Source organism: Geotrypetes seraphini, chromosome 11, assembly GCF_902459505.1.
Source record: "Geotrypetes seraphini chromosome 11, aGeoSer1.1, whole genome shotgun sequence".
Lineage (NCBI taxonomy): Eukaryota > Metazoa > Chordata > Amphibia > Gymnophiona > Dermophiidae > Geotrypetes > Geotrypetes seraphini.
The window spans coordinates 16,791,478-16,805,707 of NC_047094.1; the positions used below are offsets into that span (position 1 = coordinate 16,791,478).

General features: G+C 42.4%; 1 protein-coding gene across 3 annotated transcripts in view; it reads left to right on the forward strand.

The window, feature by feature from the left end:
* The window catches only part of MAD1L1 (mitotic arrest deficient 1 like 1), a 1,000,553-nt gene that overhangs the window by 8,312 nt on the left and 978,011 nt on the right, over positions 1–14,230 (forward strand). For all 3 annotated transcript variants that reach the window (XM_033963126.1, XM_033963127.1, XM_033963125.1), the window contains exon 4: positions 8,655–8,834. In XM_033963126.1, the coding sequence (XP_033819017.1) occupies positions 8,655–8,834 (180 nt within the window). The remainder of the gene's footprint in view (positions 1–8,654; positions 8,835–14,230) is intronic.

The window sequence follows — 14,230 nt, forward strand, 5'->3', positions numbered from 1 at the left end:
CTTTTGTAGTAACTCCGCTATTTCGTCTCGGAGCTTCTTCAGTATTCTCGGGTGGATTCCATCTGTTCCCGGCGATTTGTCAGTTTTTAATCTATCTATCTGTACGAGTACGTCTTCGAGGCTTACCTTTATTGATAATAGTTTTTCCTCTTGGTCCCCCTTGAATGTTTTTTCTGGATTCGGCATGTTAGATGTGTCCTCTTTCGTGAAGACTGACGAGAAGAACTTGTTTAATCTGTCTGCCACCTCCTTTTCCTCTTTTATCACTCCTTTCCTGTCTCCCTCATCCAGGGGTCCCACTTCCTCCCTCACCAGTTGTTTTCCTTTCACATATCGAAAGAATGGTTTAAAATTCCGTGCCTCCCTGGCAAGTCTCTCATCATACTCTTTTTTCGCTGCTCTGACCACACGGTGACATTCTTTCTGATGTTTCCTGTGCTCTTTCCAGTTTTCCTCGGTTTTATCCTTTTTACATTTCTTGAATGATTTTTTCTTGTCTATCACATTCTTAACTTCATTGGTCAACCATGCCGGGTCTTTTGTTTGATTCTTTTTGCTCCCTTTTCTAAATCTGGGTATATACAGGTTTTGCGCCTCGTTTACCGTGTCCTTGAATAATGTCCAGGCTTGCTCCACCATCTGCTTTTCTGGAGCTTGTCTTGAGTTTTCTCTTTACCATTTGTCTCATGGCGTCATAATTTCCTTTCTTGAAGTTGAACGTTGTTGCAATGGTCCTTCTCCCCTTAGGCATTTCTATTTCCATTTTGAATCGGATCATGTTGTGATCACTGTTTCCTAATGGTCCTACTACTTCCACTTCTTGTGTAGGTCCTTTCAGCCTGCTGAGGATTAAATCCAGTATAGCTGTCCCTCTCATTGGTTCCCTGACGAGCTGCTCCAAGAAGCAGTCTTGTACAGCCTCCAGGAACTCTGTTTCCTTGGAACACTTCGAAGCTCCATGGCTCCAGTCTATCCTGGGATAGTTGAAATCTCCCATAATTATGGTGTTTGCGTGTTTACATTCTCTCTTCAATTCGGCCCTCAGTTCTTCATCCATTGCCTCTGTTTGTCCAGATGGGCGGTAGTACATTCCCATCTTTATCTCGGTTCCCTTTCTTCCTGGTATTTTAACCCATATTGATTCTGGTCAGTCATCTGCCACCGCTGCGTCCACTCCGGTTGAGTGAATGATGTCCCTTATATAAAGTGCTACTCCTCCCCTTTTCTGATGTGTCCTGCTCTTCAGTAGAGCTTGTACCCTGGCAGTACTGCGTCCCATTTGTTTTCTTCGTTCCACCACATTTCCGTGATTGCTATGACATCTAGGTTTTCATCTTTGGCCATGATTTCTAGTTCGCCCATTTTGTTCTTCAGGCTTCTTGCGTTCGTGTACATACAGTTTAAGTCTTGATAGTTTTGTTTTTTTGTTACTTTCCCTTGTGGTTCGTTGTCCTTGCCATCCCCATCCTGTCCTGCAGACTCCTGTTTATTGTTACTTATGTTGTCCCCTTGTGATAAGTTCGTATTTTCCTCCTTTTGTTCCATCCCTTCCTCTTGTTTCTTTTCGTCCTCCCCTTGTAGTAGACTCCTCTTAACCTCCTCATGATTCATCTGGTTCTGTTGGCATTTCATCACCTGTTTTGTGTCTTTGGTGTCTTCCCCGCACTTTCCCCACCCAGTATCCTTTTGGGATACTGACTTCCGAATCATCGACTCCTGGTCGACTGACGGCTTTCCCCTTCTTCTTAGTTTAAAGCTTGTTCTATTCCTCTCCTGACATTGTTTGCTAGTAGTCTAGTTCCTGCCATGCTCAGGTGTAGTCCATCTCTTCTGAAAAGCTTGTTCTTGCCCCAAAACGTTGTCCAGTTCCTCACGAAGTGAAAACCCTCCTCATCCATGCATTGATTGATTGTAGTTCCGTCTGCCTCTTCACATCAGCCCTCGGTACTGGTAGGATCTCTGAGAACGCTATCCTCTGTGTCCTCATCTTCAGCTTCCTTCCCAAGATCTTGAACTGTTCGGTGAGTGCATTCCTTTTGTAGTCTCTCCTGGTGACATCATTTGTCCCGACGTGGACTAGTACTGCTGTCTCCTTCGTCTCTGCTCCTTCTAGGATCCTTTCAATTCTGTCGGCGATGTCCTTAGTTCTTGCTCCTGGGAGACAGTTCACCAGCCTATCCTCTCTCCCTCCTGCTATGTAAAAGGGCCCCAGATTAACTTAAATCTCTTAGTATGTCCCAGCGTATCCGCATTCATTTTTTCAAATCTATAAATTAAATATAAATTTGCCCACCAAAAATTAAAATTATAAACCACTAACAAATTGGCTCCGCATACTCTTTATCTTATATATAAATTAGCTTTTGCATTTTATTGAACATAAGAAATGCCGCTTCTGGGTCAGACCATCGTGCCCAGCAGTCCGCTCCCGCGGCAGCCCTTAGGTCAAAGACCAGCACCCTGAGACTAGTCCTACCAGCGTACGTCCTTGTTCATTATGAACTTGTCTAACTTTGTCTTGAATCCCTGGAGGGTGTTTTCCCCTAAACAGCCTCTGGAAGAGCATTCCAGTTTTCTAGCACTCTCTCAGTGAAGAAGAACTTCCTTACTTTTGTACGGAATCTATCCCCTTTCAACTTCAGAGAGTGCCCTCTCGTTCTCCCTACTTTGGAGAGGGTGAACAACCTGTCTTTATCTGCTAAGTCTATTCCCTTCAGTATTTTGAATGTTTCGATCTTGTTATCTTGTTGCATACCATGGTTAGTGTTTCTTTTCTTTTCTTCTCTTACTTAAACCTGTGTGAATTTGTAATCTTTTGTGTTCCACATGTCGGTCTGATGTGGAAGTGACTGACAGTCTATGCAAGGACTGGATCTGTCAACATTTGTCTTCATTAATTATGTTCTTGTCTAAAGAACAAGAGGAATTTGAATCCCAGAAATATAATACAAGGTAATTGTCTAAATATTATAATTTTTAAACAGTTACTTGAGGTGGCAGTGCCTTGTAATGCAGGAAGAGTGGAGCTGAGATCCAGCAGTCATTTAATTCCTTTCCCCTTAGAGAGCCTTAGAGAGACCTTTGCACAATTTGGTAGATTCATCGCTATGTATATAAATTGAGTATTTTGCTACTGTGCTTGGTTGTACTAGAAGGAAGAACTATAACGGCTAATCTTAGCAGGAAGGACGAACTATGGGTTAGATTCACTAAGCAAACCGATCGGTTTGTGACCCCTTTGCGACTCGATTTTCCTCCGACCCGATTTACTAACTTCTTTGCCGATCCTATTCTGATCTGTGTGTGCAAATGTAGGCAGGCAGCGATTCACTAAAAAAAAAAAAAAAAAAAAATGAGGGACATCAACTGGGTTGACCGATCAAAAATAAGTGACTGCTGAGGACCAGTCGCTCAGGTCCTTTCCGACTGCCCTGCCTTCTGCCACCCTGCTCTCTGCCCCGACTCTCTTGCCCTTTCCCAAAGGGCAAGCCTGTGGTTTTAACCTGTGGGTCAGACCAATGATCCTTGAAGCCCAGTAGCCCATCCTCAAGGTGGCCAATCCAGGTCACTAGTACCTGGCAAAAACCCAAAGAGTAGCAATGTTCCAGCATCTCAAAGAGTGGAAAGATTCCAGAACCCCATTGTGAGCAACATTCTAGAGCTGAGATTGTGATGTCATAATGCCTCATTCTACAGTGCCTCAGAGCCAACCTCATCAGTGATGTTAGAATGGCTTGATTGCTCTATACTTGGCTCACGTAAGAACATAAGAATAGCCATACTGGGTCAGACCAAAGGTCCATCAAGCCCAGTAGCCCGTTCTCACGGTGGCCAATCCAGGTCACTAGTACCTGGCCAAAACCCAATGAGAGCAACATTCCAGAGCTGAGATTGTGATGTTATAATGCCTCATTCTACAGTGCCGCAGAGTCAACCTCCATCAGTGATGTTACAATGGCTTGATTGTCCTATACTTGGCTCACGTAAGAACATAAGAATAGCCATACTGGGTCAGACCAATGGTCCATGTAGCCCAGTAGCCCTTCCTCACGGTGGTTACTCCATGTCACTAGTACCTGGCCAAAACCCAAGGAGTACCAACATTTCATACAGAATCTCAAAGAATAGCAAGATTCCGGAACCCCAAAGAGTAGCAACATTCCGTGCTACCGATCCAGGGCAAGCAGTGGCTTCCCCCATGTCTTTCTCAAGTTAGCGCAGGATTACTCACACATTATGTATAGAGGAGATTTGGACAAAACACGCGCACTATAAAAACACTATCCAATCATACCAGGACCAGCCACCTTTTAATACATTGAATCAAAAGGTGGAGAAAAAGCCTCGGGTAAGCCAAACCCTTTTGGATCCCAGCGGGGAACATAAAACAGGCTCACCTTCAATCATAGGCTTAAAAAACTCCACCAAAGGTATAAATGTATAAAATCCTAACTCTTCACTGTTCTATAAAACACTATCATAAATATTCATAATCGGCACAATACCAAATCTTTGTCAGGATCAAATATAAATAAGGAATGTTTATCAAAATACAGCCATTAAAATTATAACAAACTCAAAGAAATATGACCATGTTACTCCGCTTTTACAAGATGCACACTGGTTACCAATTATACATAGAATTACATTTAAAATTGCATTACTAACATTTAAAATCCAACAAGTACACACGCCATTATTTCTAGATAGACTATTAATCCCTTATTCTTCGTTAAGGACGCTAAGATCAACACAACAAAATTTACTAACTATCCCTTCATTAAAAATAATTGGGACAAGAAGAACAACTATATTTTCAGTGCAAGCACCTCAACTGTGGAATAATCTACCTATTTATTTACGTAACGAAACATCATTAGACAAATTTAAACATGGTTTGAAAAGCATTCTTTATAGAGATGCATTCAATACATAAATAGATAATGATAATAAACACAATATTTATCCTTTAGGAATCAAATATGCAGAACATCAAAGGAATCAAATATGTAGAACATCAACATAGAAATTATAAGAGTTCTTTTAATCTTACATTTCTTTCTTTTCTATCAAAACATCTTTTTTTTTTTTCTTTCTCTCTTTCTTTCCTTCATTACTTTTCTCACCTACCCTACCCTTATGTATAAACCTTAATTGTTAAAAATTTTTTTTTTTTTTTTAAATTGTAATTCCATTTTTTCTTTACCCACTTGTTTCAGTTTGTATTAATAATACATAATGATTAGTTTGTTTAATTTTGTCTTATTTGTATTTGTCACCCTAGTTTTTTTATTGTACATTTCAATTATGTAATACGCATTGAAATATTTGATATTGCGTAAAATCAAAATTTAATAAACTTGAAACTTGAAACTTGAAAGCGGTGGTCAGTTCTTACCATCTATGTAACAGTTTTTGAAAGCATAGGGAAATGTTTCAAATAGTAAAGCACCAGGGGCTCCTTTTCCGAAGGTGCGCTAAGCGTTTTAGTGCACGCACCGGATTAGCATGCGCTAGCTGAAAATCTACCGCCTGCTCAAAAAGAGGCGGTAGCGGCTAGTGCGCGGGACAATTTAGCGCGCGCTATTCCGTGCGTTAAGGCTCTAACACATTACATTACATTAGTGATTTCTATTCCGCCATTACCTTGCGGTTCAAAGCGGATTACATCCAAACTAAAAACACGAATTACAGTTCAACTTTGAAGTAATAGAATAAACGATAAGATAAAATTATAAGGGATAATTATGGGTTTTAGATAATGTTTGGTAACTAGAAAAATTAGAGAGTACTAAGGGTTTATAGAGTGTTGGATGTTGGGTTGGGATTGTTGTGTTTTTTGAAGAGTATAGTTTTAATTTCTTTCTTGAAGGTTTTGTAATCTGTGGATGAAGATAACAGAGTGGTGAGTTGTTTGTCCAACTTAGCTGCTTTGAAGGCTATTAACACGCCTTCGTAAAAGGAGCCCTAAATCTCATTCACTCCGTTATGTAGTAAATTCTTATTCTTGCCTAAAGGGCAAACAAAACAGTGATTGTTAAACTCTTCCTTCAGATGTTGGCCTTTTCTGAAAGTACATGCGATGTGTGCTGGGGGGGGGGGGGGTTGGGATGTGTGTGAGAGGGTCCGGGTGGCCAAGGCAGGAGAGGAGTGGGCATCCCTCCTGCAGGCGGGGGGGGGGGGGTTGGGTTGCCCTGATCTTCACGAGGGGGAGGGTGTTGGGAGTGTGTGGTGGAGTTAGGGTGGCCTTGATCTTTGCGATGGGGTTCAGGAGCGTGGGGACAAAGGTTTTCGAGGCAGGAGGGAGTGGACATCCCTCCTGCTGCTCTCTTTTTTTATGGCAGACCTGTCGGTAACAGTCTAGACATGTTGATTTTTTGGGGGTTGGTATAACTAATCACTATTTTTTTGTGCATTCCAAGGCTATTCTAGGGCATTGATTGGTGGGCTGGTTTTAATATTAAGAACATAAGAACATAAGAAGTTGCCTCCGCTGAGTCAGACCAGAGATCCATCTCACCCAGCGGTCCGCTCCCGCGGCGGCCCATCAGGCCCATTGCCTGAGCAGTGGTCCTTGACTATTTTTATAATCTATCTCTACTCCTATCCCTATCCTTAATTCTTATCTTTACCCCTCAATTCCCTTGTTCTCTAGGAACCTATCCAAACCTTCTTTGAAGCCATGTAACTTGTTCTGGCCTATCACAGCTTCTGGAAGTGCGTTCCACATATCCACCACCCTTTGGGTGAAAAAGTACTTCCTAGCGTTTGTTCTAAACCTGTCTCCTTTCAATTTCTCTGAGTGCCCCCTTGTACTTGTGCTTCCCCATAATCTGAAAAATCTGTCCCTGTCCACTTTTTCTATGCCTTTCAGGATCTTGAAGGTTTCTATCATGTCTCCTCTAAGTCTCCACTTCTCAAGGGAGAATAGCCCCAGCTTTTTTAGCCTGTCAGTATATGAGAGGTTTTCCATACCCTTTATCAGTTTAGTTGCTCTTCTCTGGACTCCCTCGAGTACTGCCATGTCTTTCTTGAGGTGCGGTGACCAATACTGGACACAGTACTCCAGGCTGGAACACTGCTCATACGCCGAGAGGCTGGATAGGCTGGGGCTCTTCTCTCTGGAGAAAAGGAGGCTCAGGGGAGATATGATAGAGACCTTCAAGATCATGAGGGGCATAGAGAGGGTGGATAGGGACAGATTCTTCAGACTGAAGGGGACAGCAAATACGAGGGGGCATTCTGAGAAACTGAAGGGAGACAGGTTCAAAACAAATGCAAGGAAGTTTTTTTTCACCCAAAGGGTCGTGGACACTTGGAATGCGCTACCGGAGGAAGTGATCAGGCAGAGTACGGTACAAGGATTCAAACAGGGATTGGATGGTTTCCTGAGGGATAAAGGGATCGTGGGATACTGAGGGAGGAGCTGGGATGTAACACAAGTATAGGAAGTTAACCAGGTAATGAGAATTAAACCAACCAGGTCGTGCATGTGCAAGACCGGAGGGCTAGGACTTCGATAGGAAGGCAGGACTTAAATGGGAAACCAAGGTGGCAAGGGAGCCCCTTCTGATGATTAGACAGGTTTTGACCTGTTTGGGCCGCCGCGGGAGCGGACTGCTGGGCAGGATGGACCTGTGGTCTGACCCGGCGGAGGCACTTCTTATGTTCTTATGTTCTTATGTGGGCGCACCATTGCGCGATAAAGTGGCAGGATGACTTCCTTTGTCCTGGCCGTGATGCCCTTCTTAATGATTCCAAGCATTTTGTTTGCTTTCCTTGAGGCTGTGGCGCATTGTGCCGATGCCTTCAGTGTTGTATCAACCATTACTCCCAGGTCTCTTTCAAGGTTACTTACCCCCAGCAGTGATCCCCCCATTTTGTAGCTGAACATTAATGATCTCATTTTAAAACTGATGAGCTAGTTTGCTTAGCTGAGTTGAAGGCTGCAGCGGATGCATGGGAAAACGCTTGGTGAGCCATCGAGTACATCAGTCAGCAACATAAAGTTGGCGCTAAACCGGTTTAGCAATGATCCATTAGACGCACAGTGCCTTTAGTGCATCTGGACCCTAGTTTTGGAATGGAAGCCGCCTTCTCGCACTTTCTTGTTATATTGGTTGATGATGTCATAGGGTCGGGACAGCTCCAACTTAAATCATAAACCACATATAAATTGAAAACTTACTAGAATGCAAACATTCATGTCTAAAAACAGTCTGTCTGGATTTCCATTATGTCTGTCTGTGTTTACCTAATCAAAGGCTTAATAAATTCATAGTCCCTAGTGAGTTTGGGCAAAAGCAATCTCCTGTTGCTCCTGCTTTTGCCAGCATTCTTGGTTTTAAGTGACTTCAGTGACCCCTAGGGGTAGCCTTGTTGTACTATTGATAAGGGCTATTGCTAGGAGTCACTGGCATCATTTTGAACCAAGTGTCAGCACAACTGGGGATCGTTGTTACCTGAATCCAACACCACAAATTGCCCCATTCCAAAAACTATCGCCTTGCAAACTGCCTCGACCCTCAAACTACAACCCACTTGCTTTATTTACAAGTTATTTTCTTCATTTGTAAGAGGAGAGAGAAAGAAGAACAGAGTTTCAATACAGTCCTGATTCCTTTCTTTCTTGTCCTTTGCTGTTTTTTTTTCAGCGAGAGGTGGACCGTAACCAGGAGCTCCATGCTCGGATTAAACAGTTACAGGAAAAGGAACAGGAGGCTGAGAACAAACGAAAGGAGCAGATTGAACTAAATAAATCATATAAGAAGAGCATGGAGTCCCAGAACAAGAAGTTCCAAGAGAGGGAGGACAAATTATCTGAAGCTAATGAGGTAACCTTGCTGAAAGATTTGTTCAAGTCCAGTTCCCACAAATTTAAGAATTTGAAGAAGCCAAAAAGTTATTTGCTGATCTTGATTAAAGATATAATTTGATTATATTTGTTCAAGACAACTTACACTTGGAAAACGATGCATAAATTCCCTTTACTTGATTCAGAGTGGCCAGTTTAAAAGTCAAATTATATAGAGAATGACACGGGGGCAAATTTTTCTCCCTGCATGAAATCAATTTCCCCATCCTGTTCCCGTGAGTTTTGTCACTTTCGCTGTCCCTGCCCCATTCCTGTAAGCTCTGCCTTAACCGCACAAGCCTCGAACACTTATGATTGTAAAGTGTTTGAGGCTTGTGCAGATGAGAACGGAGCTTAGGCATTGGTAGAATGAGGCATTATGACGTCACAATCTGAGCTCTAGAATGTTGCTACTTATGATTTAAAAGTGTTTGAGGCTTGTGCAGATGAGGCATTATGACATCACAATCTGAGCACTAGATTGTTGCTACTTGTGATTTGAAAGTGTTTTGAGGCTTGTGCAGATAAGGACAGAGCTTAGGCATTGGTGGAATGAGGCATTATGACATCACAATCTGAGTTCTAGAATGTTGGTACTTGTGGTTTTAAAGTGTTTGAGGCTTGTGCAGATGAGGACGGAGCTTAGGCATTGGTGGAATGAGGCATTATGACATCACAATCTGAGCTCTAGAATGGTGCTACTTTTGGTTTTAAAGTGTTTGAGGCTTGTGCAGATGAGGACGGAGCTTAGGCATTGGTGCAATGAGGCATTATGACATCACAATCTGAGTTCTAGAATGTTGGTACTTGTGGTTTTAAAGTGTTTGAGGCTTGTGCAGATGAGGACGGAGCTTAGGCATTGGTGGAATGAGGCATTATGACATCACAATCTGAGCTCTAGAATGGTGCTACTTTTGGTTTTAAAGTGTTTGAGGCTTGTGCAGATGAGGACAGAGCTTAGGCATTGGTGGACTGAGGCATGATGACATCACAATCTGAGCTCTAGAATGTTGCTACTTATGGTTTTAAAGTGTTTAAAGCTTGTGCAGATGAGGACGGAGCTTGCAGAAATGGGGCAGGGACAGGAAAAGAACTTGTGGCGACGGGAAAATGAGTACCCACGGGGACAGGGAAAAATCTGTCCCCGTGTCATTCTCTATTATATATTCTCTCTCTTCCAAAATGTAGAGTTGCATTTATGTCATCACTAATATGGAGCAGGGTGCAATACCTTAATACAAGGTTCAGAGTCTTAAATTTTATATGGTAATCAAATGACAACTAGTGCAACATTCCTAAAAAAGGAAAGACATGGTCCTCCTACCCAAAGTCCACATAAAAATATACAACATTAGAACAGGCTTTTCTCATTATAGCTTCAGTTACCCAGCTATTATAAAATTTATATCTCCTCATGTAGACACATGCTCTTGTTTGTCTAATCTGCAGCTAGTAAAAAGCCCAGAACATCAGGATATTAACCTGTGCTTCCAGAGCTACTTTGGAGCCCAAGCCTAAGAACATAAGCATTGCCATACTAGACTAGGCTGAAGGTCCATCAATCCAGGTCACCAGTACCCGACAAGATCCCAAAAGAGTAAAACAGACTTTATGCTGCTTATCCCAAAATAAGCAGAGGTTTTTTCAAAGTCTATGGATTTTCCTTTTAGGAACTTAGGGGCTCATAATCAAAACTTACACACATCTAAAAACCCGCCCAAATCAGTACTTGGGCAACCTAAAAGATAGGTTGTCCAAGTGCCGATAACCAGGGCATTTTTTAGGCCTCTGAATGTTGCTGTGCTCCCAGAGCTGAAAGGGGCATATTTAGAGGTGGTTGGAACGCAATGTGGGCCGACCTAGACTTAGTCGTCCTGCAGGGATTATCAAATGTTTTACTAGACTTCTTGGACGGAACTTATACGTCGTGACTTACACAATGTAAAAACAGGTACAAGTGCCCCAAAAGTATCCAAAGTGACCGGATAACCACTGCAGAGACAAAGTAAAGACCCCCACACACTCCCCCAGTGTTCACTGACCCGTCACACCGCCCCCCAAAGATCAGAATGAAAACATACATACCTGTCTCCAGAACATTGGCACCTACTATAGGAAAGCCTAGTAGAGCTGCACACAGGTCTCTTAAATAGCCTGGGGGGGGGGGGGGTGAGCTAGTGAACCATAGAGAGGAGGACCCAGGCCTATAAGCCACTCTAACCACTACATTTGGGTGGAACATGTGCACCCCCTAAAACCCTACTGTATTGCCATATAGGTGGCACCTGCAGCCATAAGGGCTACTGAGGTTGTAGACAAGTGGGTTTTGGGGGGCTCACCATAACCTTTAGGGGAGTTCTGGTGAGATGTTTGTGGCACCCTTTTTGTGAAGTTCACAGCAGTGCCCTGTAAGGTACCCCGCTGCTTTGTTGTCATGTCTGGGTGGCCAGTCCATCACAATGCCAAAAGGTCTTGTTCTGGGCGTTTGGGACTTGGATGAAATTTTGGTTGAGAATGTGGTAATGAGATAGATGATAAACAATAGCCTGGACATCCAGATAGGCGATTCAGGGGGGTGGGGGGGGAAAGATGCATTTTTCAAGAATGGACATTTTTCTGCTGCTGACTTTGGCCTATGCGTCTGAATTGGACTTAGACATATGCCCCTGCACACAATATGCAGTAGCAAATGATGGCAGATGAAGACCTGCCTGGTCCATCCGGTCTGCCCAACAGTTGCATTCATTTTTGTGGCAATGTTAAACCAGCAGTCCAGTAATTATTCATTTTACTTACTAAGTTCCTCTATAAGATATCCTCCCCTCCCCCTGTGATAGGCAAGACCTGTGCTCAGATGAAATGAATGTGTTGTAATATACGCATACTTGCCCCATACCATATATGGGATTCAGACCGTAGAAGTCCGTCTAGCATCGGCCACATTACCTGTCAAAGCTAATGCCAGTCCGTCCTGATCTGTCTTGCCATATATGGTACAAAGACTGTAGAAGTCTGTCTGGCATCAGCTTCGTGTCCCAACTGCTGGGGCTACATTTAAGAATCGCTTGTCCAACCCTTGTAAAAAAAACAAACAAACCAAAAAACCCCTGCCCCCTTAAGCAGACACTGAGGCTGAAACGTTTGACGTACGGAAAGTCTAATTAGATTTATAATTTCCACTTGATACTTAAGTCAATTGGAACTAGCCTATGCATTTTGCTCTTTATTTTATTTATGTACTTGTGAAATACATTCCACATTGAGGATACGGCTTTCTGCCTAGGAGCTCATATGGCCAGTTGGACTGTGGCTTTAAGACCATGTTGCCAACGTCTAGGATTAAAATTTTATCAGGAGCACTCAGTGTTTTCTGACTCGGAATGCAATAAGGTTAGAGCGAGCAAGGATGCAATAAAGAAACAACTGTCATAGGGGCCATTTACTCTTGTTTGTTTTTTCTTCTCCTAGCATTATACATGAAAAAAAAACACAAATATTCACTGATTCGCATGTAAGCTCTTCAGTGTTCTCCCCAGAAATTTTTTCCAGCCGGGTGGCATGAAAAAGTAGCGGGTGGGGCGGGACGGGGAAATTTGGTGGTGGGAAAATTAAGGGCTCCTTTTACTAAGCTTCAATAGCGTTTTTAGCGCGTGCAGAATTGCCGCGCTACATGGCTAGAAATAACGCCAGCTCAATGCTGGCGTTAGCATCTAGCACGTGCGGCAATTCTGCGCGAGCTAAGCGCGCGGTAAAACTGCTATCGCAGCTTAGTAAAAGGAGCCCTAAACGTGTACTATTTGTATTAGTTAATTATTATTAATTATTTTCCAATGCTCAATATGACTGCCTTTCTTAAGGTTTGACACTTGTTCCATAATTTTTTATTAAATTTAAGAAGTATCCAATTCCAGAGGTGAATAATTAGATATTTGCCCTCTTTCAAATGGTATAGAGCAGCGTCTCTCAAACTTTTTTAACTCAGGCACACTAAACGGAGCAAATGTTTTTTTGGCACACTAAATGCAGCAAATGTTTTTCATGGCTGGAAAAAATTTCTGGGAGAACACTGTTGCTGTTAGTTTTCAAGGTCAAATCACGTCAAAGAATGATGCTTATCTGGGCAGTTGTATAATAAAAAGAATGGATAAGATAACATGAGAAGTGAAATTGTCATGAATCAGAGGGATACATACCCTGTACATCCTAAAAGCAGGCTTGTGGATTAGATATAAACTATGAAGGCAGTGGGGTATCTAGCATATGTGACACCCGAGGCCCATCATTTTTTTGCCCCCTCCCAATCTGTATGAAAAACATGATTTTTAGTAACAATCCATACATCACACAAGAGTGTACCTAGGAAAAGGCAGCATCTTACATACTGCAGTGAGCAGTATAACATCGATACACCCATTGTAAAACTAAACAAGCCAGACTAGTACAGATCAATCCTACACAGTCAATCCTAACTGAAAACCATGTCTTTCGAACACACAGAACACAGAAAACACCTTCGCCTAGTATGGAATTACACATAGAACTCTTGGTTCTGTGACATATATAAATTGTTATTATCGTAATTTTCGCTGTACTTTTTGAATTGCATGGCCTTCTCCTAACAGGCCCACTTGGAAATTTCTTCCAATCTGTATATCTTATACTCTCGCTCAGCAAATTGTATATTTATAATTCTGCTTCCTAAATGTTTCTGCACTCTGTATTTCCTCTGACTATCTGTATATTGTAACTCGCTGAATGTCCAGCTCTCCTGATTGTAAACTGCCTAGAAGTCGCAAGATTGTGGCGGTATAGAAAAATAAAGTTATTATTATTATTAATCACAAACTAACCCCTCTCCCTTTTACAAAACTGTAATGTGGTTTTTAGCCATGGTGGTAACAGCTCAGACTTTCATAGAATTTTGAGCAATTACCACCATGGCCGGTGCTAAAAAAACGCTCTACAGTTTTTTAAAAGGGGGGGATAAAATAGAAAAACGTAGACAAAGGTTAAATTGAACCATCAAGAAGCTGGACTCTGCATACAGTGTAACACCACAGAAACAGCGATGCATCTCCCCTAAAGCAAAAAAAATAAATAAATATAATTTTTTTTTTCTACATTGTCTTCTCTGGTTTCTACTTTCCTCATAGTCTTGTCACTCTCTTCTTTTCATCCACTGTCTACCGTCTCTCTGCCCCTTCTATATGGCATCTTCTCTCCTCGTATTCCCCTTCCATCTCTCCCTTCACCCCTATTATTCTGGCATCCATCTTCGTCCCTTCCCTCCTCCCATGGTCTGGCATCTCTCTCCTCTTCTTCCCTTCCCTCTCCCACACCCCCATGGTCTGTCATTTCACTCTCTCCTCTCCTTTC